Source organism: Protomyctophum parallelum, assembly GCF_964188405.1.
Source record: "Protomyctophum parallelum genome assembly, chromosome: 6".
Taxonomy (NCBI): Eukaryota; Metazoa; Chordata; class Actinopteri; order Myctophiformes; family Myctophidae; genus Protomyctophum; species Protomyctophum parallelum.
This window is the reverse complement of record NC_139701.1, coordinates 13,842,777-13,869,265: the sequence shown is the minus strand read 5'-3', so window position 1 is coordinate 13,869,265 and position 26,489 is coordinate 13,842,777. Positions and strand designations below refer to the sequence as shown.

The 26,489-nt window shown below is 42.9% G+C and overlaps 1 protein-coding gene across 2 annotated transcripts; it reads left to right on the top strand.

The window, feature by feature from the left end:
• The first annotated feature begins 402 nt into the window (after positions 1-402).
• tbc1d23 (TBC1 domain family, member 23) lies at positions 403-25,835 on the top strand. 2 transcript variants are annotated; one of them, XM_083767538.1, is made up of 19 exons: positions 403-501; positions 2,422-2,533; positions 3,559-3,664; positions 9,417-9,621; positions 10,935-11,058; positions 11,676-11,800; positions 11,917-11,966; positions 12,809-12,912; positions 13,037-13,159; positions 15,487-15,579; positions 16,133-16,303; positions 16,885-16,927; positions 17,561-17,658; positions 18,338-18,480; positions 19,174-19,218; positions 20,777-20,865; positions 22,035-22,170; positions 22,287-22,481; positions 23,042-25,835. In XM_083767538.1, exons 1-19 carry the CDS (start codon positions 461-463, stop codon positions 23,124-23,126), a joined length of 2,088 nt encoding a protein of 695 aa, XP_083623664.1. In that variant the 5' UTR covers positions 403-460; the 3' UTR covers positions 23,127-25,835. The 2 variants fall into 2 exon arrangements, with proteins under 2 accessions (XP_083623664.1, XP_083623665.1); XM_083767539.1 differs by lacking the exon at positions 19,174-19,218.
• The last annotated feature ends 654 nt before the right edge of the window (positions 25,836-26,489 follow it).

The following is a 26,489-nucleotide window of genomic DNA, read 5'->3' as shown; positions in this document are numbered from 1 at the left end:
TTTTTCCTTTTTTTACTCAAGTACATTTTGAATTCCGGACTTTTACTTAAAGTGTGAGAGTACACCTGCTTTTTTTTAGCAGTGATTCTCAACTATTTTCATTTCAAGGACCCCCCAGTTTGACCGGGGGGTCCCAGTCAAACTGTCATTTAATGGCATTTCTATCTCTGGCCTGGGTCCCCAATTTAAAATAAATCAATGTTAATTGAATTCTGAGTGTACAAAGTGTACAAATGGAACCATTTGACCCTAACTGCCATTTAGCTGGGGACTCCCTGGAAGTAAGGACGGTCAAGTACCACTGGGGGTCCCCGGACCCCACTTTGAGAATGAGAACCACTGTAATCTACATCACTTGTCGGTCAGCTAATCACGACACTCGGCGTGTGTTGACGGCAGTGAGGCACTTGACGTGGCCCGTCAGTCAGCACAACACAGACAGAACACAACATTGACAACAATGGCGGACACCGTGGAGGAAGAAGTTCTGACAGGGAGCTGGTAAGAACTGTCTGTCTGTCTCTCTCTGTCTGTCTGTCTGTCTCTCTGTCCGACGATGAATGCAAACTGTTCATTTAATACACGCATTTATGATGTTCAATCACATGCACGAGAGAAACGACCCGGCCAATGCCTAAATGCTGTATGAAAGAAGGCTAGCACAGTTAGCCCGTTAGCCGCTAAATGTTAGCGTGCCGATAGGAAAATAATCAGAAATAAACTGGAGGATGAAAAACCAAATCAATCAGTATTAATTTCCTGTCGTCTCATCTCTTTGTGTCTTCGTAAAGGGACGATTGTCGCGTTTCAGAGAAGCTTATTATTAACGTTTTAATTAATAATTAGCATCTGGTCTGGGAGAGCTTAAAATAAATCCATCAAATCTAAATACGGTACACATAGTTCTGTTTATGGTCAATTATAGTTCTGTGGATCTGTGCAAAGGAAGGGCAAATTAGTATGAATGTTATAATATTACATAAAAGTAAAAATGTATTTTTAAGAAGGGATTGGAAGATTAAAAATACAGCTTTTATTTCTGGTATGCATTCATAAACCAGTGGTTCTCAAAGTGGAGTCCAGGGAACCTGGTTGGTTGATTGATTGATTGATAATTGTATTTACAGTTTGTAGAATGGGTACACTACAGTTCAACGAAAGTACAGGAACAAAACCTGCTACTCAGAAGAAATCAGAAAAAGTATTAAAGGGCCACTTCAGGGCCAGCTTTAGAGAAGAAAAAATATAAATTTGGGGTTGCAAAAAATAAGTTACCATAGCCCCATTTCTAAAATAGTGGATCTACAAGCTCTCAACGCATCACCAAGCGAATGTTTGGAAATGTTCGCCAATAAATGACATTCCCAAAATAGGGATGACACGTTGAAAAGGGTTAATGAATGAATGGTTGCATACAATACAACGTTCGTACGAGCATCAATTGTGATGAAGTCAGATAAATCTGCAAAAACAATTCAGAGTTGAGGACAATATGCTTATAATAATAACTGAATTTAAGGTTAAATGTGAACACTAATAGCGGCTAGGGTGGCAATTTCAACTTTTAGGTAGAATAGTCTCCACTTAGCCCTACAAGCAGAACCCAATGGTACTGAAGTTTCTGACATTTTTGAGACCCAGACCATGGGGTCCTATTCCACCTCCACCCTGCCACCGGGTACGCACACATAAATAAACGTAAATACCTTCGGATATGTCCTTCTGCGCTCTTTGACGGCTTTTTTTCGTTTGAGGGCTTCTGAATGTGTGAACTTTAAGTACCTATAAATACCGCTGCGAATATCTCCTGTGGCGCGGAAGCCGTTAAGTATTATTTGTTTGACCGATTTGGTCGCTTTGATTCTTCTTTTCCTTCCTTGTTTATTGACACCTCATTGTACCGCCTATCTGGCTAGCTAGTGGCGCTATAGCTATGACAGAGCAGATCAGAGGCAGGAACGTAGCCGGCACAAGCCAACCGCACATCGGGAGGCGGTACAATAAACGGTAAATAAACAAGAAGAATCCAAGCTTCCAAATCGGTCAAAAAATAAAATAAAATAAAAAAGATGAAAGATTAAAAATACTTAACGGCTTCCGCGACACAAGAGAATTCGCAGCAGTATGTATAGGTACTTATAGTTGACACCTTCAGAATAACTCAAACGAAAAGAAGACGTCAAACGGTGCAGACACAATGTTACCGAGGATATTTATGTCCGCGTTCCAACATTCCCATACCGAAAACAAAGTAACGCACAGGGACCCTACAGGTCAGCCCGGTTCGGTTCGGATTGGGCTGACCCAGGGGGTTCCGAGAGGGGCTAGTCTCCACTATACTGTAGAGTGTAGATTATACTAATGGGAATCCTTAATAAACAATAAACAATGTATGTGACTGTGTGTGCTGGTTGTGTTCAGGGACCAGGATCTGGCCGAGGCCTTGGACTCTGGCGGTTCGGACATGGAGATGGAGCGAGGTATGGTCCAGGTCCAGGAGATCCCTGCTCAACAGAGAGCCAAGATGTGGAAGGTTGGTGTCTGTAGTTTTCAATTCATTGCCTCTGTCAACAATGTAAAGCAAGAGTCTCCACCAGCCAGGCCATTACTATGTGGATTATTGTAGTCCCAAGTCTGGTTATACTTAAAGGTATATTCAGTGATTTCACTTAATTCAAATATCACTTATTTTTTTGTTTTGTTGTGATAATCCTCCCTACTATAGAGTGTGCTGGCCATATAAGGAGTTCCTCCCTGTCCCCAGTTAACCCCTGGGGGTCAAAAAACCTTAGGTTTCGTTTTTGACTCTCTATCCTGATTGGACGAAAGGCTGGGTCCCACAGCCAAAAACCTAAGGTTTTTTGAGTGAAATCACTGAATATACCTTCACTGAATATAGCCCTCTATAGGCTACTTACTAGTAATCTTGGTCGAATCAGGGTTGTGGTGAATTACCCCCCAGAATAGGAATGCTATAGGGTCCATGACACTGAAAACTAAACTGGATTGCTCTAAAGACCACACATCATTGATTTGACTGGTGGTGTTAGTAGTGTTTCAAGCCTAATAAAGCCATAAATTACAAATCGAGAGACACAGAATGATTCAGTGACTCACAGAGTACACTACATTCACAGTCTGTTGAATCCCTCATTCTCAATTCGGTACATGAGTCATGACTACATTTAGAACAGTGTCCTTTCATAAAAGATTCATTGGACTGTTTGGAACAAAAGTGGATGATGGGTTATTTTTGTCCCGGGCAATCTGACATGCCCTTAGTATGGAATTCTATCCCTATATTGATTTCTTCTTGTTCATCAGAGGTGGCCGACAGTCTGTTTAGCCAAGCTCTCAGTCTTATCTGTGCTGAAGTACAGATTCATAGTTGTGCCGAAACTAGCCGATGCAGCGTGTTGTGAGCTTGTAGATCGGCCATTTTCGGTGGACGACTGGCTTCATTGTGTGTGTACTGTACTGTACAGCCAACGGTGAATACCGTCTCTGTATGTTGGGTTGTATTCTAAACGCCAAACACTTCCTCTTTGTGTTGAGCAGATTGCGCTGAACGTCGCCGGAAAGGGGGACAGTCTGTCTCCGTGGGACGGAGTGTTGGACCTGCCAGAACAGACTCTGATTCACAACCGCAGCCAGCAGCTGATCGGTGAGTGCTGACCCCCCCCCCCCCCCCCTGTGTGTGTGCGTGTGTTTGTGTGTGCGCGCACGCATGTGTGTGTGACTATCATATATGACTGTCATATGCCACACTGTGTACAAAAGTGAGGAAATGCTTAATTCTTTCTATGCCAACTAGCATTAAATAGCATTGGCATTCATGAAGGTAAGCTGTCCACTTTAAGAGAAGGATTTTGCTCGCCCCCCCCCCACACACACACACTCAGCACACACACACTGCTATCATCAGCGCAAGCACACACTGCTTACCTGTCGTCAGAAATGTTTACATGCCGGGTGGACTGTGGTACAAAGTCACAAATTTAATAGGTTCCAAACTTTGGAAGGACAAAATTCCGATTTATGGAGGTTTGAAAATCCTGTTTGTAACCGAGGTAAATGCTGGTCAGACTTTTACGTCCCATAGCTGGAAGTGACGGGGTGTTGCCATAGCAACCGGATCAATGCCAAAAGCTGCCGGGGGGGGGGGGGTACGAACATTTATGTAGCTGGCAGATAACGTCAACAAGAATATGTTGGCCATCCTCGTACCTCAGATATATATATATATATATTTTTTTAAGTAAATTTTATTCAAAGAGTTGGATCATGTGCAGTTTTCACAGAAAGAGAATACGACTCTTCGTTTTTTTTTACATTTTCTCCCACAACTCCCTTCCCAGTCCTCCCCACCCACCCACCATCTTTCCCCACGAGGCCAGACATACAGACAACATACAACCTCAGATTTATTTTAACCCGGTGCTGACATTGGGGTTTTTTTTTACCATGGAGCTAATAGAGCCTTCCTGCTTGCTCAGGGGAGGAATTGAATCTTGACCACCAGGTCCAAATTTGTGTCAGATCTGTCTGTGTCTAGGTGTGACGTGTCCTTTTTTACACGGTCTAAATGTCTCGATACAAGAGCTAGCAGCACAAAATATCTTATGATTTTAAAATAAAAAAGTACAATATATATATTTTTTTACATGGACAATAATGCCACCATATAACACCATTGACCTTCTGCACGGACAACAGAGCATTCCTTGTAACTTGTGATCCACCCTTTATTAAGATAAGATAAAGCTTTATTGATGTGAATGAGGAAATTGGGGAGGTCACAGCAGCAACAACAGCAGTGAGAAATGAAACACACAGACACAGAGGTACAGACACAGGTAGAGAGATAAGAACAAGACAGAATTAAAAATAAAATCAGTTGAGATATGTACAAACATATACCATATATTCAATCAATAGATTTAAATGTACACTATAATCTATAACCGTATAACGTGTGAATTTGAGACTGATATCAGCTGGCCTTCAATAGTTGCTATCTGGAAGGTGAATGTAAAGATGCAATAATATGGTAGTCTAGTCACATCACAGCCTATCCATAACACTATTCTTCCAAGCAGAGCCGAGGTAGATCGTCAGGTTACAAACGACCCCTGAAGTCTGTGCGCTGAATGTTAATTTAACCTGCTGCTTGTCCCTAGCATTATTTCTTACCCCCACACACACACACACACAGCACCTAGTCAGTAGCACGGAGACCCTTCCCACCCAGGACATTGAGTCATGCAGCCTGCACGAGAGATTGTTAGTGTCACTGGTGTGCCAGAACAATGGCGTGACCTTTTCAAATCCACCCCTCATCCATTGGTTTGTTTTTACAATGGGTTCCGCCGTTGTCGTGTCATCCTGTCGGTGCACATTCCACACACACACCATACTGTACATGCATTAACAGGCACACAGAACTGCTTCCATGATGACAGTAGCATGTCAGCGAATCAGGGAAATGCTGAAAGTGCCTTTACATGATGTGTTGTAGAGCCATCTATGTGATATCGGATTGAGCTAAAGCCCTGGTCAATCACATGTGTATTGTGTACTCTCATGTACATCATATTGTCACTTGTAAATGAATGTCCTACTCGATCACTACAGCTGTACAGCATCACACAAAACCGTCAAAAGTAGCAGATCTTTAGTTGTAGATCTGCTACTTTGTATGCAGTTTTGGACAAATGAGGTTTCCACCTGACAGACAATGTTATCCCTGGCGTCCCTATACTATTTTTGGCATGCCGTTCTAGGCGCAGATACTCAAATATAGCCGTGGTCTAATCATACTATAAACGAGCGAATGTCTGTCTGTCTGTCTGTCTGTCTGTCTGTCTGTCTGTCTGTCTGTCTGTCAGAAACAAACACTTATCTCCTCATTGCCTGCACCAATCGCTCCCACTTTTCACACAGGCATTGACCATAATAATATGGAGGTCTTAACGAAGCCATTTTTCCAATAAGATTAATAATGAATTTATTAGTGAATAAAAACCCGTTTATTTGTCCGTGGTCTATCTCCGACCGAGCCACACTATTAGCACACATCTCTCCATGCCAAAATAAATCTGCACGCTCCCACAATCCAGCTAGGCTACTTTTTACCGACGCAACTGTCGTATTTACTGTACAGATATTGTTTTTACATCACCCATTTATATGAAATAATAATCCAACCGCAACCAGGGCGCAGTACCCCCCGCGGCCACCAGGGGGGGTACTGAACAACTCATCTCCCCGCAAATCACGTGTCACCAGTGTCACCAGTGAAATGCATGTTGGGACGGACACAGACCCACACTGTACATTTGGGAATACCTGTGCCACAGCCCATACTTTCTGTGCTGCATGTCAAACTGGGGTCTTTCATACTTTTCAAATGGGGGTCTGTGGGCTAATAAGTGTACATTTTACAGTCCTTGCCATGAAAACATTTCCCTACCATGCATTTATACAAATATTTTCATGTTATAGTGCTGTTTTTATTCACACAAAAAAGACACAAATATATTATACAAGTTAAAATGAAGACCAATTAAATATATTTATGGGGGGCAATAGTCCATACACGGGTAAGGACTATGTATATTAATACAATAAACAAGCAAAAGGGCATTGCCTGACCATGGATCACACCAAAGGACCTGCAACATGACTGAGGAACACGTTCCACTTCAAATCATATTTATCCAACTGATTATTCATGTTAAAGGATAACCTCTCCAAAGCAGCCACAATACCAATTGTATCAATGGTATACTTATGATTGTACTGCAGCATTTAACACATTACCCACACTGAACATCATTTGCTGCTCATATATTCAGAACGGGTAAGGACTAGTGCTTAATAATTTATGGTTCCATCGTCTTGCCGGTGTCACATGGCGAAAACGTTTTGTGCTTCAACTGTCGCCCGAGGTGTGGTTTTTATTTGTTGTCTTTAAGTTCTAGCTGCTATATTTACTACTGATCCTCCTAGTTACTTGGTAGCACTTCATTGATTTGTCTGTGTACCTTGTTGTTTGTTGACCAGAGTTGATGTTGATTGCCGTGCTGGAAGGACTGATGAATACTGACTAGAGATAGACAGAGGGGAAGGTTTGCTGGTTTTGAATGTGATCCCCAAACAAACTATAATGACAGTGATGCGGTGGCTCCAAATAGACCCGTTCCATTTGTACACTCTCAGAGTTACACACCCGTAATAATGGGTCATTTGGAACTCCTCAAGGAACCAGGAGGGTACCGTCCTGGTCTGGACAACACTTTGAGACCCACTGGTGAAGCAGAGTGTTTCCAGTGAGCCAACATGCACCCTGACTCTGTGTGACCAGAACGGAACAACAGAGCCTTCTTTCCTATCATTGGTAATACCTGTGAAGGCAGTAAGGAAGAGGCCCACTTCTTACCAATATTGCTGCTGTGCTAGCCTGGGGTCCACCTATGCTTTTTATATGGCATAGGCAGGATCCGCCGGGAGAATCTAGACGCAGCTGCGCGACATGAGACTAATTCATTAGAGTGACAGAGAGAGAGAGGAGTGTGTGCGTGTGTGCACCAATTTAACAAAGGTCAGAAATCAGCAGAGAGTGATCGACGTTTGCGCTACTCTATGCCGAATCGAAGTGGACTCGGTCCCAGACTTTGTTTTCCTTCTCCCTGGAAATAAAAACGTCTGGGTTTCCGAGGCTACTGCTGTGCATATACGTAGTGGCTCCTCAGTTTTGCCTTATGCCCCTCAAAACATTGTGCCGAGGCCACATTGGCCTTGATGCCCTGGCCCACACTGCCCCAGTGCCCCAACAAAACGACAACTAATATCAGTTTTCTGCTCTGGATCCTTGCTGCTGACACACAGTATTTAGATTGAGTTCTTATCTCCACCATCTTCAGACCCAGTGACTCTGATTAGTTCCGCGCCGACTGAGTGTCTATGAACAACGATGTGCAGTGATGGTGAAGAAAGGGAACTTGAAAAGGCATTTTATGACAAACCAACGACGAACCATTTGACTAGACGTTTCCAGTCTACATTGAACTGATAATGAGCTAGAGGGAACTGAAATCTCAAACACCAACATGACTGTCTGTTTGTTTTCACGAAGCTAGTCGATGAAGCTACGACGGCCAGCCTCAGCCTTCGCAAATGTTTATGAGAGAGGAGTTGCTCACAATTGTGTCCCTTGAATTTACAAAACCAAAATTCAGAAATGAGCTTTGTATGTACTGTAAAACTGTAAAGAATTATACTAGTCATGACTAATGGTGGAAATCACCGCCTCTCTCTACTTCCTCCTTGGCTGTCATTCTCCACTGCCCTATAAAGCATGAATAGCAGATCTACAAGTTCTACAAGTATGTGAGCTTGTAGATCTGCTATTTTATGGCGTGCCACACCCGCACGCAACCCGGGCTTAACTCTATCCATTAACTCAGTGGTTCTCAAAGTGAGGTCCCTCAGCGTTCTAATTCTAAATGGAATGGAACCAGGAATGGAACCAGATGGACCCGTACGCTCTCAGAGTTACTGGAGGAAAAGGAATGCAATGTCATTGAGAATTGTTTTATTTTCACGATGAGGTTGAATGCCGACAATTTACGGCCGTCTTTCAGGCTAGACTGCCTATGTTTAAAGTTACCTTTGAACAGCCAGTTGCTACATTGTCTGAGTTGCTTGTCATGAAAATCCACTTTAAAACGGTGTAATCGCTTGTTGTAGTGTTGAAAGATATTTTTTAAAGTGCCGACCACAACAACAGACCGGACGGTGCAGCTGTGCGCTGCAAAGCAGCTTTCCCATTGTAAACAATGGGGACTCAATTTCCCTTAAAACAAATCAAATCAAAACAGAAAAGGTTCCCCATCGTGCGATACAACACAAGTTTAAAAGCAATTGCAGACACTTGTGGCTAGGTCTGAAATCAAATCAGTCCGGGTAGCTCAGTCGGTAGAGCTTTCGACCTTGGACCACAAGTCCATGGGTTCGATCCCGGGCACCGCCAACCCAGCGAATGAGTAGCACGACTCTGTGCAGCAAGTCGTGCGGAAAGTACTGGGAGCTGATCGTAGATGTTATGCTTTAGCTATTGAAAAATGGCAGATCTACAAGCTACAATTTACAATTTAGGCATTTAGCAGACGCTCTTAATCCAGAGCGACTACGAGTGCTACGAGCTTGTAGGTCTGCTATTTTAATATATATTTTAACGACTGACATAGAAACATAGCTTCTTTTTTTTTTGTCAGGATTTAGAAGACATTTTTAGAATCTGATCTCAGGTCAGAATGGGTTAAGTTGTACGTCATTCCAAGTGGTTGGGGCACTAAAACAAAACGCCGTTTTCCCCAATGTGTGTGTGTGTGTGTGTGTGTGTGTGTGCGTAGACCAGCTGGGCGTGTCGGAGGAAGACGGGGATGAGATGGTGTCTGACGTGGAGTCGGTCGTCACCTTCTACTGCAAGTCCAGAAACATCAGCTTCAGCCCCGAGTTGGGTTGGCCTCACCTGCTCAAACCACTGCTGGGCCTGCAGCTGCCCCGCAGCGACCTCTACAACTGCTTCTACGCCATCATGAACAAATACATCCCCAGGTCAGTCCAGCCGGTCTTCATTTACTTTAACACAGGAGCCCACACGGTGGAACGACCTCGAAACCAGTGTAACTACAAACTGAGGTCTTGACAAAGGAATACTTTCCCCAGGTCAGCCAGCCTTCATTTACTTGCATAGGAGGAGGCACGCGGTGGGACGAGCGTCACCTCGGACCCAGTGTCAAACTGACGACCAATCTGAGGTCTTTTTTTGCAGGCAAAGGAATACTTCCCCAGATTTACTTAACATCGGAATCAGAAGACTTTATTGCCATGACATGTAAACATGTTCGGAATTTGGTTTGGTGGGACATCAAGAGTGCAGTTGCAACAACATTAGGACAAGTGCAAAACAGGACAAGACAGTGCAAAGAATAGTGAATAAAATAAAGTGCGGAGAGTTCAAGTGATCAGTTCAGAAGAGCACAAGTCAGTCCATTCCACTCTGAGTGGTGGTGGAGGGAGGATAAAGGGGGTTCAGGGGGTGACACCAGCAGCAAGTTGAGTATGAGTTAACATAGGAGGACAACCTCAAAACCGGTGTAACAACTGCCAGCCTTTTAAACGGCAGACAAAGGCATATCTATCTATGTGAGTGTATTTCTTTACTGGTCTTCAAAGCCCATATCCGAGAAAAGTCCTATCTGATTGCATTAAATGATGTTAAACTCACTTTGCCACTCATTTATTCATGCACATACCCTCTATTAGAAAAGGTCCCTTAACCCATTTTTGGGCGGGAACCCCCGTTGGTGTTTTAAGCATTATGTTACTTTTGGGCCACACGTGGCTCATAGCGTGGCACCGAGTGCCGCGCTATGAGCTTGTCCGTCTGCTATTCTTTTTTTTATCGTGAAAATGTGGCCCAAATGTTTGAATATATTCTTTCAGAGCAAACGTTTTTAACTCAAATCTTTGCTTGCTCCCTGGAACTACACATTTTCAGATGGGGGTCGGCGGCCAATTTCATATATTTTTGGGAGTCCTTCACAAGAAAATGTTTGAGAACGACTGACATAGAAACATGGGTTTTTCAGAAAACTGTCAAGATTTAGAAGGCATTTGTGGAATCGTCCTCAGGTCATAATGGACTAGTACAGAGGGCCATTATTCTAGGGAAAGATAAGGGAGTACTTGAGGGAGTTTTTATGTATGTACTGTATGTTACTGTCATGTGTTTTGTATTGTAGTGTATTTCTAACATTAACTGTAAGAGGACCTCAATGAAAATAAGTATTTTATTGCTTGTGACCAGGGGAGTTGAATGGTGACGGTTCCTCTTTGCCATGTGCATTTGTTTTCTCTCCCTCCAGGGACTGCGTACCAAACGGACGGCCTTTCCACCTGTTCAGGCTATTGCTGCAGTACCACGAGCCAGAGCTCTGCTCCTTCCTGGACACCAAAAAGATCACGCCTCACTCCTATGCCATGAGCTGGGTGCGTTTTCTATAACCGCAACTCCGGCAGATTTTTAGTTTTTGCCGACATGCTAATGGGGGCTGGGCTGCTGTGGCTGGCTACAACAGAAATGTGCATGCACAGGGGTGATGGGCTGCCGGGTGCATTAACAAACCCCCGGTGGCGGCCAATGTTTCCTCGGCTCCGAGGTGGAAAGTCTGATGACGCAAGATTACTGTTTTCTTGGGGTTTTTTCGCCCCCCATCTTTTACAAGCTAGACTGGGCAAGACCTCAATTGCCCGAGTGGCCCGCTTCGCTACGCTTCTGACTAGCAGATACCTATATATTATACACAGTGTAGATCTGCTATTGTCTAAAAATTAAGGAGCTTTCTTTTTTTACACTAATGACATGACTTAATAGCGATACCAGGTTGAAAGTAAACGTGTGTGTGTGTGTGTGTGTGTGTGTGTGTGTGTGTGTGTGTGTGTGTGTGTGTGTGTGTGTGTGTGTGTGTGTGTGTGTGTGTGTGTGTGTGTGTGTGTGTGTGTGCGTGTGCGTGTGCGCACTCTAGCTGGGCAGTGCGTTCTCCAGCCACTGCCTCCCAGACGTCACCCAGTGTACTAATACAAACCTGTGTGTGTGCGCTCTCTAGCTGGGCAGTGTGTTCTCCAGCCACTGCCTCCCAGACGTCACGCAGGCCGTGTGGGACAGCTACCTCCAGCAGACGGACCCCTTCCTGGTGTTCTTTCTCATGCTGGTCATCCTGGTCAACGCCAAGTAGGTCACACCTCCTCCGCCACAAGGTTCTCTCCACGTGTTGTTGCGACCATCTTGGCTTCTTCTAGACATGACCATTTCTCTTCTTTTGTTTTTTTGTTCCCGTCCCCCTCCAGAGAAAGCGTCCTAGCACAAGAAGAAGTGCATAGCAGAGAAGACCTCATCAGTGAGTATTTGGTGGATGTCATTAATAATCACGTTGGTTATCCACTTAGACCAGTGGTTCTCAACCAGTGGTCCAGGGACCACCAGTGGTCCCTGAGTGGGTTCCAGGTGGTGCCCCCAGGTGGTTCCCAGCTAAATGATGGAGAGTTGGTAACCCAGATGGACCCTTACAGATCTCTGAGCATGGAAAAGAGCCTTCACTAGTATCATCGGTAACACCTGTGTGAAGGAAGTAGGGAAGGCGCCCAAGTTCTTTCCAAAATGGCGGGTGTGCAATACAGCCCATTGGAGAATGTAGAAGAATTGTTATTTTTATCGTTTGCCTTTTATCTCTCCTATATGGTACCAACATCAATACAGCATGGAATTGTGGACAAAATCTCATCCAACGATAACAAAATATTCTTTAGTTTTGAGTCTGCGGCTACATCTCATCAAATGGTGGTCCAGTGGCTCAAATGTCGAATAAATAATGAATAATGAAAATATATGAAAAGGGTTCAAAACCACTGACTTAAACGCAATGAATTTCGTTGACCGAACTTCATTGTCTCAGTATTGTGGAAACACTGAGAATATGACTGGATACAAGACAGATTAGATTAGAGATCATTAGACTGTACTGTGAGAGTAGCTGGGAGATTTTTTTATTATAATATTCTGATAATGTTGGAGCCCTAGTTTCTTCCATTCATCAAGTATTTTCTATATCTTGGGATTCTTCATTCACTGTAACGGGATGCGATGGAAACGAAACGTTTCGTGGGGTGTGTAAATGATGCCCAAGAAATGCTGTCACTGGACCAAAATAATATATATTTTCCCTGTTTTGTAATCTGTCAGAAATGTTGGAGGAATCGCCCTCTCTCCTGGAAGCTGAGGACATTGAAGACTTGTTCTCCCTGGCTCAGTATTACCAGAGCAAAACCCCGCTATCTCTCAGGAAGGTAAGGACGCTGAACATTAAAGCCAGACAGACCCATATCAATGCAATTATGCAGCCGGTGTGTGTCCCGATTGTCTTTGAACCACTTTCAACCCGGTTTTCCCTAATGTCCGTTGCCTTGCCAGGACAACCAGAACCTGTTTGGCAGCAGCCTGGTGGCTCTGAAAGAGGAGGACATGGACCTCAGCCAGGCGCTCTGTCTGCCCGTGTCTGTCCCTGAGATCCTGCAGGCCAACCAGCTACAGCAGGTCAGCGGTTTGTGAATGAATGCCCTACTACTGCAAAAAACTAGTTTTACTACTTTTGACAGGTGAAAGTGGTTAAGTGTGTCTGGGGTGCAGTATGTAGTTCAGACAAGTCATTGGTCCGACAAATGACTACCCACCTCATCTCCTAACCTAACCATGACCGCAAGCACGGGAGCAGACGCTAGTCCGACATGCGGATGAATGTCGGACTAATGCCCTGTCTGAAAAGCGTCCACCCCCCGTGCAGGGCTCCAGACTAACTTTTTCACAGGTAGCACTGGTGCCACCTACCTTTTCATTTGGTAGCGCCACCAGAAATTAGGTAGCACCATTTTTTTCTTTGTATAGCGTGGTATTATTACATGATCTTATCATGCCCCCACATAGGGCGCCATTTATTTTTGTATTAAAGGTTTGAATCATAAAACCCCCTACAAAGGTCACTGTGTAAAAAACAGCAACCTACCTTAGTACCTGGTTATACTTCAAAACACTGTAGATGGTTTGAACCCAACACAAAGTCACTAAAGGCAATATTTATATTCCACACACAGAAAGTCATTTTAAGGTTTTGTGTTGAAAATGCAGTCCAAACCTTTGGGATTAATAAAGTGACAATTTGTACAATATCCCATTACCATTATCCAAATTAATTCCTTGTTATAATATTTTTACATTTTGGAAAAAATCTTTTGCAATGTGAAATGCCACCGAATTCTTAATCCTTTTCCTTGTCTTCATGGGCCAACTTGGCCAACTTGTGAAAGCTGCATACTTTTATTGTGAAGGCAAAAGTTTCTAAATGCTCTCAGAGCCTGCAAATCTCCGCGTGCTGAAAATAGCTGCTCTACAAGCTCACAACATGTCGCGGACGCGACGCGTTGTGAGCTTGTAGATCAGCCATTTTCAGCACACACTTTGTACGACGAAGAATAAATCAGGCATCAGTGCTCTTCACTCACTGGGAGGGAGATTAATGTCTTTTGTTGGCCGATCATCATGTATGGACACAGGCTACCTCCTCGATGCAAACATAACGAGCTTTGGAAGCTATTTTTCGTGGCACATATGTTTAATCAAACAACAAGTTTACCTCTTCACTTATTTAAGTTATTGTTTGGGTCGGGAGCTTACAGTCTATGGTCGGGAGTCGGCTGTCTGTGTAGATCATGACTGATCATCATGCAGTTAGATATGGGCGCTGCGCTCCAGTGAAATTGTACAGCTGAGAAAGATTAGTTAATTTGCGTTCAGACCTGAATATATATTCTCCTCGGTTCGTCCAGTTTGTACCGCGGCAGGTTGCGCTGCGCCTGTTTGCGCAATTATCGTCTTTGCATTGACTTTGCAGGCAGGCAGAGAGAGAGAGAGAGAGAGAGCGAGAAAGAGAGGGGATTCGATTGAACTAATAGCCGCCCGGCGCCCGTGCCTCAGTGTTGAGACAGAGTAAAAAATAAATAAATAAACGGATCGTTTTTCTTTCTTCTTTTTTTCCCGCACATTTCCAAGTATCACCGGTGCGGCCTCATTCAATTTTAAGTATCACCATAAGAAATTAAGTCGCATATGCGACCTAATAGGTCGCACGCTGGAGCCCTGCCCCCGTGTGTCTGTGGGTGTAATTAATGTTTTAGCCATGAAATGTATTAACAAGAGCTTGTGACTAAATAATAACTACATTAGATCCAGTGGAACATCCATTTCCTGAAAAGTAACTGATTATTTGGATTTCCGCCTGAGAGAGATGAAATATCACGACATTCTTGATCAAATGGCTCGATATCTACATTGTAACGGTACTGTAATATTGTATTAAACGTTTTACCACTGAGCTTATGGAGCAAGACCTTCATGCAGTACCACTTGTCAACCAGTAGGTGTCCTACCAGACCACCAGAATAGATCTAAAGGTCTCAATTGAAGATCAGGGAGACCAAACAACCAGTTAGTGTTGTCAATCTACTTCTGACCCGGCCATGCAGAAACACGTTGAACTTGGCGATGACGAATGTCTTTATGGTTGTGCTTGTTTGCACAACTCTACAAGCGAGTGGCGGGCTATGAGCTTGTAGGTCTGCTATTTTTGAAAAATCGAAGAACGACTGACATAGAAACATAGCTTTTTCAGAAAACTGTCAGGATGTAGAAGACATTTTTAGAATCTGATCTCAGGTCAAAATGGGTTAAATGTCTTCATAGTTGTGCTTGTTGTCAGGATGGGGTGCGTTTCTTCGTGGTGTTAAATGTCTTCATGGTTGTGCTTGTTGTCAGGATGGGGTGCGTTTCTTCGTGGTGTTAAATGTCTTCATGGTTGTGCTTGTTGTCAGGATGGGGTGCGATTCTTCGTGGTGGACTGTCGGCCGGCGGAGCAGTACAACGCTGGACATCTGGCCACCGCCTTCCACCTGGACTCTGACCTGGTGAGACCCTCAGAACGCCATGTATAAACCAGGGGTGGTTTATACCGCCGTCAACATTCCACTCCCGGGCAAAGGAATTGTGATTGAATGTATGGGTTACTAAAAAAAGAAATAAAATAAAAAGTGGGGCAAACAATGTCAATTTTAATGTAAAAAAGATATCCAGAAACCGCAGCTCTACGAGCTCATAACGTGTCACGACGCATTGAGCTCGTAGATCTGCAATTTCCACTATTTATACATGAAAATAGGATAAGTTTCACAAAAAGTGGGAAAAGTGGGATCTCTTTCTCCAGCCCATGATCATTGTATGAGGAATTCAAATATTAGTCTGTAATATCTGTAAAAAAAAATTACTCTTTGTGTGTTTGTGTGTGTGTGTTTTTTTTTGTCATTGACTTACTTTTTTCTCAATAAAAAAATAAGTGAAAACAGAAAATGGTGCATAAATGAGTGATCAGACTAATTGATAATTGGCAGAACAGCAAGAACATAGGTTTCAGAGTGATAACGCCTAAACATTTTCACCTTTTGTTAATCTGGTGGTGTTCAGATGCTGCAGAACCCGTCAGAGTTCTCCCTGTCGGTCAAGTCCCTGCTAGAGACCCAGAAGCAGTCCCTGGAGTCTGGTTCCATCGCCAGCGGAGAACACCTGTGTTTCATGGGCAGTGGTCGAGAGGAGGAGGACATGTACATGAACATGGTGCTGGCTCACTTCCTGCAGGTTAGAATTTCTCTCACTGCAATATATTTATATCAGTGGTTTTCAACCCTTTTCATATCGAGTTCCATTATTTATTCAGCCATTTGAGCCACGGGCCACCGTTTGATGAGATGTTAGACTCTCAAACCCAAAACTTTAATATTTTGTTATCGTTGGATAAGATTTTGTCCACGATTCCATGCTGTATTGGTGTGGTATCATAGGGGAGATAAAAGGCAGACGTTGATCAAAATAACAATTATTCTGCATTCTCCAATTGTGGAGTAATATAATGCAGATGTTTTGACATTAATGTATCTCTTGAGAGCATAAAATGAAACTAATTGGACCCATACGGGTCTATCAAGAGTTAAAGATCTATAAAGGTCCATTCGGTTACCATCATTTAGCTGGGGACCACCTGGAACCCCCTCAAGGACCACTGGTGGTCCCCGGACCACTGGTTGAAAACCACTGAATTGTATGATCACTGTCGAGCAGAAACGGCTCCATCTTCACATTTCGTCTTTTTGTATGTATTCAAATGCATGCAACTTTGCTGAACATCATGACCTGGAATAATCGAAGCCTTTCTGTTCTAGAAAAACAAAGAGTACGTCAGCATCGCCAAAGGTGGATTCATGGGTGAGTGGATTCAGTAATAGATAATAGATAATCGATAGACTTATAGATTTTTGGTGAAATAAACTAGAAGGAGTGTGGTTTGCCTATTCTACCTAAGTTGAGTTGGGTATGTCACCGTATACTGTCGGGATGAGGGCAAAGCGCACTAATGCCTTGGGAAGAGTTCCCGAAACGATGGCCATTCGGAGGAGAGAATAGTTATTGCACGATTTTAAACGTTTTCGAACTATTTAAGCGCTGGAGTGCAATAATCTATAGGTAACCACACTAATTACGAAACAAAAAAAACTTGATATTTACTCGTGACCCCAAACGGAGTAGTTTTTGGTTAGTCACATTATAGTTTGTGAACCTGTGGATTAACCCATTTTGGGTGGGAACCCATTTTGGTGTTAGCATCATGTCGTGCTTTAGCTATTGAAAAATAGCAGATCTACAAGCTCATAGCGCGCCACCGAGTGGCACGCTACAAGCTTGTAGGTCTGCTATTTTTGAAAAATCTAAAGACACTTTTAGAATCTGATCTCAGGGCAGAATGGGTTAATAATGAAACTGTCAGGATGTAATAGACATTTTTAGAATCAGATCTCAGGTCAGAATGATCTCAGCTGACCTGTGTCTGTGTGACGGCAGCTCTCCAGCAACACCTAGTGGACATGCACATCGAGGGCCTGGACTCCTCCTACGTGCACTGGATTGTCAGCACCTCGGGCTCCCACGGCTCCGCTGACGTGAGTCTCCACCAAGAACCACTGCTGTTTCCTGGCTTCTGCATTCTCTTAATTGTGGAAACTTTTAAGTCATGCGGATGTTTAACAATTATGTGGACCATAATATGTTTCATTTCATGCTCTCAAGAGTTAAAGGTCCATTCGGTTACCATTATTTTAGCTGGGGACCACCTGGAACCCCCTCAAGGACGGTGGACCTACTGGTTTCTCCATAGTTCAACTTTGCCTACCAGTGAGTGACCCCATCAATGGTGATTCCAAGAGAATAGAAACTGCAGCCTTTCTCATAATGGATATATATCCATTATATATATATATATATATATATATATATCCAGTAAGCATGCTGAAATAGAAGCTGTTCTTGCTTTAAGAAAAATAAATGAAAAAGGTTGAAATCTTGTTTGAAACCTGCTCGATGATGACACTGGTAGGCAGGGTTCTGAACTGTCCACAGCCCTTCTCTATATATTCAAAGATTTGCTGAAATGATTTTTTTTTGCAGATCTAGAAACTCCTATGAGCTTTTATATTTGTTATGTTTTAATCGCCAGATTATAAAATGACACAGATGCTTTCCTGGTTTTAATGGATTAAAAACATTTTGACCTAATATGTTGTTGTTTTACACCAAGCGAGCAATCAGACTTTGACAGCTGTCTGTCTCTGACCTCCACAGGGAGAGGCCTTGGGCAGCGCTGGGGACAGCAAAGGAGTCAAATCACTGGTCAACAAAATGACCTTCGCCCTCAAGTCCAAATCTGTGAACGTGAAGGAGAAGATGATCAGCTTCATCGAGAACACGTCCACGCCTGTAGACAGGTGAGCTTCCCGCTTGGTGCACTTAAACATAATGATCCTGACTGGCAAAAATAAATTAATAAAAGTCTACAGTGAAGTGTAGAGTCAAATGCCATAGTCGGATCCCAATTTTGGAGAATCCTCACCCCTAGCTTTGACGAATATTTTGTCAGAAAGTGTAATGTAAATCGTGTTATTGTGAAAGAAAACCTTTGAAAATGTTGGCCTATCATGGCATCTGCTTGCTCTCAACAAAGGCGGTCGCCTGAGATGCAAGGAGGGGGGACACATCTGCAGCGGCTCTGTACTCCCAGCACATCACAATTTCGTTATACTTGTACTGTACCTGTACCTGTTACAATGACAAAGAGCTATGCCAGAATTAATGACACCAGATTGAAAGTTGTTCAACACACACACACACACACACACACACACACACACACGGACTAGGACTCTCCAAAATCAGCATCAGTCCCCAAAAATCGAGTATCCAATCCTTTGGGCCACATTTTAAACAGCCTCTCCACCATGACCAAGTCATTGTCGATAAACACATTTTATAAGGATGGTTTCTGAGACTGTTGTTTTTCAACCGACAAGTATTTATTTGCTTTAATTGCTATAAATTCCTGCTCTTCTTTAACCTTTTTAAGACTTAATATCCTCTCCCTCACAGTAGTACCTTGTTGTGCCTTATATTCCTATTGCTAGAATGTCTTTCACTCTGCCCTGGCCAGAGAAGGTGCTTCCAGATCGGTAAGACCACCACCAAACAATGAGCTGTTCTTCTCTCACCACCAGCATGTGATGTCCTCCACACCCCCCCCCCCCTCCTCCAATAGTAAAGTAGAGCTCTTCACGGGTCAAAACAAATGGTCCCGAACCCGAAATGGACCCGTGACATTTTATACGATTCTCTCCCGTTCTGAGATTTCTTTCAAATGAGCCCCGAGTGGACCCTTGACAATTTGGTCCGATTCCGAACCGTTTATTTATTATTTCAAAATGTTAAAGACACTGACGATGGAATCCATGATTGTATGCTGGCACATTCAAATCGGCCTGGCAGGAAGTGGCAGCTGGCATGGTACGTTATGCATGCTATGCGTGGCTCAACCTTTTTTGTTGCGCTGATCCTAAACCAGCCTGAAACATCACATGAGTTAAACAGCAGCACTTCATTGCGTTTCTCTTTCAACGGTGCTGCGCGTCTTCTCGGATCCATTACACATAATGACAGACAGACCCGAGTTCCGCGGGATATACGGCTGATTCCGAACCCGGCTCCGAGTGATTGTGATAAAACATTGATCCGACCCGTACGGGTTTCGGGTCCTTTGGTATTTTCGGAATCGGTGGGCCCATGAAGAGCTCTAGTAAGGGTCCTCCACTCCCCCCCCCCCCCCCCCCCCCCCCCCCTCTCCTCCACTAGTCCAAAGGGAAGATAGATGCTGTAGAGGGTCTGCTCTCAGCCTCCAGGACCACCATGCTCATGATGGGACCTCACTCAGCCTGGGCATGCTTTAACATCGAACCACTCACTCACATTCTAACAGCAACACATGCTGCGCCAGGGCTGCCATTATGTGATCCAGAAGATAGTTTTATTTTTTCATTAAATCCTGTAAAACAGTTTTGGACATTGGTTTCCACTGACAGACAATCCAGAGTTTAAGTGGTTAAACATATGTTAGAATTTCAATTAGATCATCAATTTGAATTTCTTTCATGTTTATCCATTGATATCTTGATATCATTCGGAAAAAACAAAATGCACTTCATCCATAGTTGCGGCCCTACATTGCAGTGACTTGTGTGTAAAGGTAGACCAATTGCATTTGTTTGTTCTTTTTTCCAGGTCTGTCTCTCTTCACGCTATCACTAACAACATTGAGCACTTTGTGTCCGTAGTTTGTCAACACTGTCTGGAGCTAGTCCTTTCTACTGTGTACTGGTTCCAGACGCCATTTAGGGTGAACTTCACAACCTTCACTGCTGCTTTGCTTTGAGACGGTGCACTCTCTGTCTTTCCATTTCACTGTAAGGTGACAGCCTGGCCTGTTTAACCAACATGATGGACCCTAGCGTCACTAACTATAGCCGATCTACAAGACTTCATCTTGTAGGAGGTTCACAGTGGAACTGCATAGAGATGCCAAACTGCCTTAGTGCCATTGCTCTGTGTGTGTGTGTGTCAGTGTGTGTGTGTGTGAGAGACTGACTGACTGACCCTTGGGCTGCCTCCTCTCTGTGTCCGTGTTGGGGTGAGTGTGGCCGTAAAGTAAACGTTGCCCTGTGGCTTCTCCTCTGTCAGGCATGTGAGTAGCAGCGACCGCGTGGGCAAGGCTTACCGAGGAGTAAAGCCCGTGTTCAGCATCGGAGACGAGGAGGAGTACGACACAGGTGATTCATACGCCTGCGTAACACCGTATCACAAACCAATGGTCCATGAGTCAGAGCCCCAAAATCAGGCTATGATTATCAAATGAGTGGGCAAAGCCATACATACCCAATTTGTCTGAATATAAGACGTTTTTTCCAATGGAAATATCCACAAATGAGTCATGAAAAATGGGGGTCGTCTTATATTCGGGACAATACAGGTATGATAATAATATAATATATGATGATAACCCTTTCACAGGAGTAGCTTTTTCATAATTTATTTAGCACACATTTTGTTATTTTCACCTATATACATAGGTGAATAGGATGAAACAATTTAAGAATCACCATATAACTTCCCCAGTTGATTACTTGCATGAAGACAACGATTTATTCGATTACAAGTTTTCTGAAATTGTACATTTAAATATGCTTACTAAGCATTGTATAGAGAAATATGCCTGAATTTACATGACTTTCCAGAATCAAAATCAGAAAATTTGATAAAGCCAGATTCAACAGATTCATTTTGTTTACATGTTAAAGTCAAGGGTTTTATTTTGAATATCTAGCCTGAGCTTTTTTCACAATACTTTTTAACTACCGTACATTGCAAAAGTAGCATTACTTTTCATGTAGAATTACTTAATTTCTGTGCAACAACTGTAAACATGCTTTCATGTTTAAACCTAGCTCGAGTTAACATGTAAAAAAAGTTTTCTTTGATGGCATCTTAGGATAGATGTAGACCTATTTGACAGTGCAGAAACATAATTGCCTTTCTTGATGTATTAATGAGCATCAATAACAACCATCACCTGGTCACAGTGACATACAGCTCCCCTCTGCAGGCCTCTACTACTGAAAGTGACTGCATGGAGTCTGTCTCATTTCTATCCAAAAGCATGTGAATATGATGGAATATGATTACAGCTCACATTTCATATCACACACTAGCGGCCCCCCTAAAAAAAAAAAAGTTTTACTTTTAATAAATCGATACATATCGTCAGGATATACCGGTATAACGATATATCGTTACATGCCTATTGAACACTTTATGAAATGTAAACAGCACGAGAGACATTAAGGCTAAAAGGATAAAAACAGTCCTGGGGTACAACATCCAGTGTAACTCGGCGTCTCCTTAACTTAATGACACGCCGAGCTCTCTGTTCTCCCCCCAGACGAGATCGACAGCTCGTCCACGTCAGACGACGACAGGAAGGAGGTGGTCAACATCAACACGTGGATCCACAAGCCTGACGTGAAGCATCACATCCCCTGTAACGAGGTGAAGGAGACGGGTCACATGTTCCCCAGGTGAGTTGTAGACCACATCCTAACGAGGTGAAGGAGTACTGATTGTCTTTGTGTATGTACAGTCACCTGCTGATCACGGCCACCCACATGTACTGATTGTCTTTGTGCTTGTACAGTCACCTGCTGATCACGGCCACCCACATGTACTGCCTGCGTGAGATCGCCTCCAGGAAGGGCTTCTCCTACATCCAGTCCAGACAGGCGCTCAACAGTGTGGTGAAGATCACCTCCAAGAAGAAGCACCCGGAGCTCATCACCTTCAAGTTCGGCAACAACAACACGTCCGGGGTGGAGATATCGGCAGTGGAGCGGTACTGTACCGGGGTTCAACAATGTGTCCGTGGCAAAGACTTGGTCTTTGTCCGTGGCAAAGTTTAGATTTTCTGTTTTACACACCATTTGAATGTTCTTATTTTGATCATCTTACTATAAATGCTAGTTGACAACAGTTAATAATAGTTATTATTAGGTTCCCAAGTTGCATCGTTCTCAAGTAGGCCAGTAGCCCGACGGACACGTACAGGTCTAGTAATACACAATTACTCATTTAGGAGTCCACTAGTACTGGTGGTTCTCAAATGGGTTTTTTTGCAAGGACCATCATAACTATGAGAGTGTGCAAATAGACCAGTATTGACTTGTCTTATTTCTACTGGAACTCCTCTCCACTAGTCTGTCCCTAACATGTTAGTCTAGCTTTTATTTGTTAATGAAATACATTAGTCAACGTTTTAGTCATAGCTTATTTTTTATGTAGTTTTCGTCAGTGAAAAAGGTAGTCGAAGAACATTGTTTGTCATAGTTTTAGCTGCCCTGAGGGTGCTGTTTATCTCTGATAATAAAAGTCTGTCTCTTTTCCCTCGTCCACCAGATATGTGATCCCCAACGCAGGCGACGCAACCAAAGTCATCAAGCAACAGATCATGAAAGTCCTGGACGCTCTGGAGAGCGCCTAAACACAGCCTCTCTCTTTCTAGTTCTGTCTCTCTCTGGACACATCCAGCTAACAGTGTTGAGTGGACAGGCCTGTCTGTCTGTGTGTGAGAGATACAAGGGTTTACAGTAGATACTGACTGATGACCTACAGTATGATGACCTATGAGACTGCGTGTGTGTTGACATACTCGAGCGTAATTTATACTTTGTCGTAGCGCCGCATGGCGGAAGTATAAACGGCGCTTTAGGTGCTCTGCAGTTGTCCTCGTAAGTAATTTAAGCACCATTAGGTTATGACAGGAGTCGTTTTCTCCCACCCCCCTCCAGTATCTTTGGATGACGCTTATTTGTAATAAAAATTAAAAAAAAGCGTTTTCCTGTAGCCTTAAAGCGGATTGCCACCTTCGTGCGACACTAGTGGTCATATTTAGACAAACGAGAGTTAACATTTAGGACAAGAGGTCTGGAAATGGGGGGGGGGGAAAGCAGCACCGTTTCTCTCTGTTTTTTTTGTTTAAGGAGTATACAATTGACGCTAGACAAGACACGAGGAAACGTATGACAAACGTACTTGTATTTACTGGAATAGTACTGCTGTACTGTCCAGAATCTAGATCACAGCCTGTGAGTTTCTTCTGCGTTCAGACATTGCAGTTCTGTTTGTGGCCATTGAGTGGCGTGCGGGTATTGATATTAGATGCCTCTGTGGGTCAGAAAGCGTGTCTGGTTTATTATGTCACTTTAAAACACCTCTGGGGTCATTCTACTAACGTCCAGTCTGGCTTTTGTGTTCACCCCAGATACGTTTTAAGCTGCTTTAGATTAGTTTGATTGTCATTTTATGTGATACAACAACCCCTCCTGTATAAAAAGGCCCCATTGCACTTCAAAGTCATTTTTGACCATTTTAGACTCATTGAAAACACACGCTCCTGCTTCTGGTGACTGATTGTGTCCTAATGTGTGAGGTGGCTGTGTTTATTCAATTGATCTTTTCGTCGTTTTTATTTTTTATAATTTGCTTGGAAAATGAAAAAAATAAAAGCCAGAGTAAACGTCAAAATGACCCCAAAGAAGTTTTTTTTTTTTTTTTTGTTAAATGCCCCCTTTATTGAACCCCAAATGTGAGGCCGATGCGCATTGCATCCCGTAGTGTGGTGGCATGCGACAGGAACGTTCCATCGCAACACAAAAACAAAACAGTTTTTTTTATATTTTATATTAACACAGCCTTAAATAGATTATTATTTGAGGGTTGTTTATAAATATGTACATAATATATTGTGTAAAACGGCTTTACAAGCTGTGCAGATTATTTGCAGCATTTGGAAAGAAAAACAAAAAACAAACATGCTATCCAAATAGTAGGAGAGGAGTATGCGGTTGATATTTAAGTGGCTTTGAAACCAGCTTACTACATGGTTTGGAAGGTCTTGAAACATTAAAGCCTTTTGCAGTTTCTGTGCGTGTGTTGGGGGGTGATTCTCATGTATGTTTATCCAATAAACCCACTTAAATCAGCAGTTCTCAAAGTGGGACCCCCCGCTAAGTGACGGATATTTGGGAACCAGATGGACCCTTACAGCGCCGTGACTCTGACTGTACAAAGGGAACCAAATGGAATGTTACACCTCTGTAACTGTAAGAGTTTGTACACTCAGAGTTATGGGGGGTTGTCCCTGGCCTAATGCATCCCACTGGGGGTCCTTGAAATAAAAAATAAACAAATAATGGTTTTAGAGCCGCTGACTTAAATGGTAGCAGTGCAGTGGACTTTGAGGAGAAGAATGTTCCTCGCCCTCTCTGGACACTAGTATGACTGGAAGAATTCGAGTGAATGTGATATTTAACTGAATTTATATTGGCCAATTCAAAGTCATCTTTTTTTCCCCGCTGCTGGCTGGCATTGCTGTTGTAGGTCATGGCCTAATAGGTCCCAAACTCCTTGAAAGATAGTTTTTTTTGTTGTATAAATCAACAACTGGCATAGGAATAGTGCAATTGTTTTGTATAGTTTTTGTTGAAAACCTAGCTGCTCTTGTCTGCCTTATCTAATGTAAGATGAAGGCGATTTATTGACAATTCTGTGATATCCATTCCTGCTGACTTCAATTTGAATCCATTTTCAAACAGTCACTACAGATGAGATGTAGATCGTTGAAGCACGAGTCAAATTCCCTTTAGGCAGCTGTGGTAATATTGAAACCTACCAAAATAATTACATTGATTTATCACCTTTCTCAAAAGCGCTGCGTCAATCTTTTTCTCCAGAGAGGGCGCGTTAACTTTCATCTCTGCGTTCTTTGTATGAGACGATACAAATTGTAAAGCCTGATTTATGATGCTGTGCCAAAAATAGCTAATCTACAAGCTTATAGATCGGTTATTTTTGGAAGGAGGCATTCAGGCACACTAGCTTTTCATGGCATTCCTGTATAATTAACGCATTGTGTTGTAATTAGTCATTTTGTTAATTGTTCAGTATTGTTCTATTCACTGGAATATTCTTGATTGAAATGAGTCTTAAAACTGTGGATACATTTCTTTTTTGTTATTTTTGACAGATATAGGCAGATATTGATGACGATGCCACACATACACCTTGCCACAAGTCAAATTTACCCAACATTTATCTTTGCAATGTCTCCTGTATATTTTGCACCTTACTGTTGTAATATTATTTTCTAACTACACTTTGTTTTTAAATAAATGGAGATTATAGAACTGCAGCTGTTGCACATGTGTGGTTGGATCATCACTTCACATTTTCTTCACATTGTTTGGTGGATGGATGGATTATGTTGGTATCTCCATTATTCAATATTTTAAAACAATTAACGTTGAAATATGGTAAAACAGTGTCATACAAAATTGAAAATAGCCGGTCTACAAGTATTGTAAACTATGAAATTTTTAAAGTGAACTTGATGTCTTCTCTTCTGTGATCTGATTCTGAATATGCACATTTTGCAGGGACTCCCCTGAACCACCTCAGGTTTCCTATGGTCAAGTTCAAGACAGAAGGCCTTGAACTTTAGTCTTCGACACAAAAGTCGAAAGGTTATTACTAGGTTAACTACTCGAGTAGATCTATTCAATACACAACAACAGGGGGGTGTTACTGTGTATTGAACAGATGAGTTTACTATCAATAGAGTGCTGTCATGTGGGCTACATTTACATAACTAATGGGGTATTCGGTTCATTATGTAAATCAGTAACAGTGGCCGACATGACAGTAGCTACAGAACGGTTGCTAATTGTCTTGAACGTGATCTGACACCGTGATGTCATGTATGTAAACGCTGAATTACAATACCCCAAATCTCTGCCGAGTCTCGGTCATTCCTAGTCTGGCTAATAGACTCAAATCACACTAATCC